This window comes from Gobio gobio, assembly GCF_949357685.1.
Source record: "Gobio gobio genome assembly, chromosome: 11".
Classification (NCBI taxonomy): domain Eukaryota; kingdom Metazoa; phylum Chordata; class Actinopteri; order Cypriniformes; family Gobionidae; genus Gobio; species Gobio gobio.
In genome coordinates this window covers 33,194,042-33,199,795 of record NC_137104.1, presented here as the reverse complement: position 1 = coordinate 33,199,795, position 5,754 = coordinate 33,194,042, and the positions used below count along the sequence as shown (strand labels likewise).

The following is a 5,754-nucleotide window of genomic DNA, read 5'->3' as shown; positions in this document are numbered from 1 at the left end:
TTTTTGTGCCAAATTATATCAATAAGAGGAATGATAAGTGTCAGTGATAAAATCTTGATTTACCTACACCCATCCCTAACGATGAGATACTGAAACTTTATAACGTCAACTCTTTAAAACAGTTTAATTTATAAATTGTTCAATTTTCTGTACTAATGACTTAGTAACACTTTATTTGGTTTAAAAATCGGTAATGTACTGGCTTAGTATTTGTAACACTGAATAAATGTTAATTTATAAATGTAGTTTGGCTATTTTCTATTAAATTGTAATAGGGTTTGTACAAGTTAGACATTTATCTCTAAAAATATTAACTAAAAACAAAACTCCCTGTAACAAAGAAAATTATTTTTTTACACTAGAGAATGAAATGTTTGAGTTTAATCAAAATCCCTTTCAGGCAAGTATTTTCACTCCGCAGTCACCTTTGAAACACCTTTTGGGCAATCATGTCAGGTATGCAAGTGTAATTTCGATCTCTTTGAACTGGAAAACAATTGTATAAAACTTAATATTAAATTTCATATCTGAAACTTATCGAACAACGATGTCTCAAATTGTTTCTAAACATTCAAATCATGACCCAAAAAAAAATTCAGGCTGGACCAGCTGAAGTGTGCGCACAGTGCTAAACGCTTGTTTCAGAACACCGAATGTAACGGTGAAATTTAACTAGTAATATCAACCAAGGGAAGTATGTACACAGGGTGGAAAGCAATGGTCCTAGCAAATTTGAGGTTGTAAGTGCTTCTCTATGGATGTACAAAACAGATGCAAAAGTAAATGTGTAATACATTTGTAAAACTTTATACAGATCATGGCCGCAACGTAATCAAAACACCTGGGTATTGAGTTCATTGTGCACAAATCAAAACATGCATGCTGTGAATACAGACCATCAACTTAACACATCACAAACCAAGTAACTACAAACCATAGCTAATATGAAAATGTGCACAAGCCAGACACCTGAACAACTTATTTAGCATATAGAATTCAAACTCAAATTTGTTTCTCATCTCAGTAGCCTAATAACAAAAGCTTTACATTAAGTACAAACATTAAACAATTTTCCTTCAAATAAACTGAAAGCATGTCTGTATTCATTTATATATATATAAAAAAAAAATATAAAAAAAATATATATATTCTTTTCTTTTTTTTTAATCAACCACCTTTAGTGGAGTCGGCCGGATACTAAACAGATCTCGCAGATTTACTTCAGGATCAATGTGGTGTGGGATTTTACGCTCATTAAACAGGCCTGTCAGATCAGCTTCCAGTTTGGCCCTCTGAGTGATGTTCATGCGTAATGAAAAAAGAGAATGAAGGTCTTCAACCAGCGGACGTCGATTCCGCCCTTCCAATCGTTTCTGCCAACACTTACTGCTCCGCTTATGTGGGTGCTAAACAAGAATTCAAGTATTAAAACCAGTGGGTTGAAGTAGAGAGAGAAAACAAAACAAAAAAAGCATATACACTTATTTGTCAATGTAGTAATCTACAGCATGTCAGATACCATTTATGAAGCTCAACTTAACCCATAATACTCCTTTAAGGCACATAACTACCTTGAGTTTGGCCACATCAGGTTCATGGCGCAACATGTGGCGGACGAGGCTTTCCTGTTGAAAAACAGCACAGGTAGGGGTTACTAGCACACATATATATATATATATATATATATATATATACATATATACATGACATCAACATTGAGGCCCTACAAGTAAACAAACTTGAATGAAGAGAGTTGTGATTAAGTGATTTTTTATTCAGATCCTAGGTACCAGGCACGTGCGGGGGGGGGGGGGGGGGGGGGAGATTTGCTTTGGGTGCTCGAGCCCCTGCCCTTTTTCAAAATGAATCAAAAGTGCCCCTCTCAGACAAATATCAATGATAATATCGTGGTCAATAAAACTAAATAAATGTGATTATTATAAAATGACAGTGCATACAATAGTAACAGACGGCTCAAAAGTCGGACAATTTCTGTTGAGGCGTTGCCGTAACGCGTTGCCATGGGTCGCGTGCGTTTTGATTGACTGTAGTGCTGATTTTCCACTGTTCTGAAACGGCTCTCGAGCCAAATATGGTCCTTTCAGAGAGTGTGTGGCCTCACGGAGAAAAAAGTAAACCAATTTTTTTTTTCCATCCATAATCAGAGCTAAAGTGTTGATTTAATTACAAAGCTATATATTTTAAAGTATTACACAATTCACCAATGCCCGTTTGTCATGTATACACAAACCAATCGTGATCTGGCAAAGCAAGTTCAAATTCCATTGGGCGATGATCATGTGAAGCGGTAATTTTCTGTTCTTATTCATAAATCGGTTGAAAATTACATGGACAGACGAACTAACGTTTGTGGAACAATTTCCTGCGGTTTGGCTCATTTTATAAATTGAATCACTGACAAAACGGATTTTAACAGACAAACAAATTCCTGCTCAAAACCACAGCAGCAAAAGTCGCATTAATGGTAAGTAGTGTTAAATTCACTTGTATTTATGTAGCCTATATTGATACATCGTTTACTATTTCATGAAACTATCAAAGTTAACAAAACCCAAGTGCCACCGGCACCTACAGGCCTATTAAAACTAGGCTATGTGAAGTGTAGACTGGCGAAATGGTTACGTGAAAGGACTTTATACTATTTTTGAATATTATGCAGCATTATGAAATAAGTCTCTTATGTTCATCAAGCCTGCATTTATTTAAAAAAAAAACAGCAATATTGCGAAATATTTTAAAATAATGGTTTTCTATTTTAAAATAATTTAAACTATAATTTATTCCTGTGATCACAGCTGTATTTTCAGCATCATTACTCCACTCTTCAGTGTCACATGATCATTCAGAAATCATTCTAATATGAGGATTTAATGTCAATGATGGAAACTGATACTCTTTAAGATTCTTTGATTAATAAAAAGTTAAAGAAAACAATGTAATAATATTTCACAATATTAGGCTACTGTTTTTTCTGTATTTTTGATTAAATAAATGTAGGCTTGATGAGCATAAGGATATATAAACATTATAATATATATAAATATATAAATATATATATATAGCCCCTTTTTTACATTTGAGCCCCTGCCGAACTCTCTGCACGGCCCTGCTAGGTACCCACTTTTAGTTAAGGGATTCAAAGAGCAGGCACAAAATGTATTGTACTGTTCTCAGGAGTAGGATTGAAAGGATTTGTTTCTTTACAAACTACAGGGGTATTTCAGCTACAGGATGACTGCATGTGATGGTGCAGTGGTTATAATTTCTTAAATTCTAAGACAAGACATCATAAGACCATTCTACCATCCCTTCCACTTTCCTTAATGTACTCACACGCATGGCAAAATTCTTGTTGCAGGCTGGGAAGGAACAGCTGTGAGAGAGCAGTTGCAGATGGACCTTTCGAATATGGTGCTGCAGGTTGAAGGTTGTGGAGAAGTACGCCTGGCAACCTTGACTGGGGCATAGCAAAACTGGCTTCTGCAATGCATGTGTCCGCTTGTGCCTCCTCAAGGCATCACATTTCCGGAAGGCCTTTTTACATACCATACAGGAGAACGATGCTGTTAACAAAAATGAAAGAAACTTTAGAGCTTTTGTGAATACCATTACAGGCACAACGAGCATAGCACTCATGGGAAATGGAAAACTGGCATTTCACATCCAATAACCAAACAAATGTTTGCACTGATTTACCTAGGTGACTCGCCATGTGTTTCCGTAATTTCCTCCAGGTGTGTACACTGATGGGGCATTCAGCATAAAGACAGCGATAACCTGAAAAGACAGTTATTGGGTGGCCATTGTAAAACTGTTGAGAGAGATTATAGTGGGTAGTTGCAGAGGTGTTCTTGAGTAATTGTACGAATAGAGTAACCGGATACTGAAACTATTTAAAATTTAACCTTCAAAAAAGGTAGAAACTGCAGAGCGTCTGGGTTGATTCCGAGAAAAGATCCCTTCATGCTCGATTCAATGAAAATACATTTTATAAGCTACAGTATAGCCATATTTTCGGTGTCTTGCCCCAGGAGGGTAGCCTAGGGAGTTATAGAATATTCCCTTGAGTGCATTTTACATTGTCTTGTTTTTATAAATACAGAAATTGACAGTACCCATACTTACCATAGATTAAGTCAATAGCATTTAGCAAATAAACAATTTTTAATCAATGAAATAACAATAACAGAATTGTTGAATCCTCACCTGCATGCCTTCTACCATGAGCATTTCGCGCAATGTGAGAATTAAAACTCATTCCACAGCCACTTTTCAAGCATCTTGGGCAGAAAAAAAAGGGTAATATTCTCTCCACATTTTACTTTCTGCTGTGAAGGTTATAAAGCATTATAAAACGTTTAGGCTGCAGACGCACCTGAAACTTGAAGTACCGTGCGTCGCCAGGTGCAGCTTTAACGCTCGCCTTTTCCTGAACGTCTTTGCGCACTGAGGCTCTTTACACTGGGGAAACAGAGTTCGTCTTGATTATCTTTAAACTTGTTTAGAGTTATGACAAAAAGAAAATGGGAGTCAAACCTCGAAGTGATCGCGTTTTTCGCTGTGCGCGTAACGCACATGCCTCCGAAGTTTATCTGCGGCATAGAAGTTTTTGCCACAGGGAGCGGCAGTGCACCTGCTCAGTGATAAACAAAAAAAAAAAAAAGGTTAGTCGATAAATAGGCCTATACATTAAGAATCTTCATTAATTTCTAAACTGGCCACAGTTTCTTTAAGTTTCATCATGCCATTATTTTGGCATTTTATGGTCAACTTAGTCATGTGTTGCAAGGGAACTTTTTTGTTAAGTAGCCTACGAATACATTCGCATAACCTCTCAATTAATACCATGCCATAACTTTATAATTAAGAATAAAATGTTTACCCAAGTAGGCTACATCACCCAAATGTCTGAATGGCGTCTAAAGCGCGTCTAACATGTGCCTATATAGGTCTAACGGCAAGACACACCTGGCAAAAATTCTCTAGTCTATTTTAAACTGATTGTTTTAAACCATATTACTTGAAGTTTTTCACGCCACTGTGTACTGAAGCATGCCGACTCAGGTGCGATTTACGGGTGAAACTGCGTCCACATTCCGCAAATACACACTTGTGAGGTCGCTAAAAGGAACAGAAATAAAAAGAGTATGATCATAAATATGATTTTATTTATTCATTTTTACAGTGTATTACTACTCACCACACCAGTGTGAACAGTCTCGTGCTCCAGCAGACGCCATTGTCGAGTGAAAGTCGCGCCACATTCAGTATAAGAGCAGTTAAATAACTGCTGTCGCGGCACTGCGTCCTCTTTCTTAAGCACCTGTGCGCTCATCATTTTACAAAAGTGCTTGCAACTACCAATGCGTTTTTACTGAGATTATTTTATCTATTTTTCCCCCACCCCGTTGTGTTCGAATTATTAATTGCTGATGTCTGTGTCGGCTTTAGCTATTTATACCCCTGTCACCTGCATATGGTTGAGCTAATGATGTTTGGTAATAATGGAGAGTTAATGAGAGCACGGTGTCATAAACAATGAGTCTGCCTAGCGATTGCATTGGCTATGAGCTTGATTGGAAAATCCATACAAATCTGACTTATGATATAGACGTCACCACAACTGAAACTATGTTAAACATTCCGTTGTCAAGAATAAGTCATTTTGCACCCTGTTTTAATATTGAAACAACGTTGAAATCCTGTCCATAGATCAACGGAACTTCAATTGTA

At 36.8% G+C, this 5,754-nt stretch overlaps 1 protein-coding gene across 1 annotated transcript; it reads right to left on the bottom strand.

The window, feature by feature from the left end:
- Positions 1 to 1,163: 1,163 nt before the first annotated feature.
- Positions 1,164 to 5,356, bottom strand: 42sp43 (P43 5S RNA-binding protein; the record flags this gene model as incomplete). Its single annotated transcript, XM_079828536.1, has 9 exons — positions 1,164 to 1,406; positions 1,572 to 1,625; positions 3,355 to 3,584; positions 3,718 to 3,798; positions 4,228 to 4,301; positions 4,397 to 4,482; positions 4,558 to 4,654; positions 5,042 to 5,142; positions 5,222 to 5,356. 9 exons carry the CDS (start codon positions 5,354 to 5,356, stop codon positions 1,164 to 1,166), a joined length of 1,101 nt encoding a protein of 366 aa, XP_079684662.1.
- Between the last annotated feature and the right edge of the window lie 398 nt (positions 5,357 to 5,754).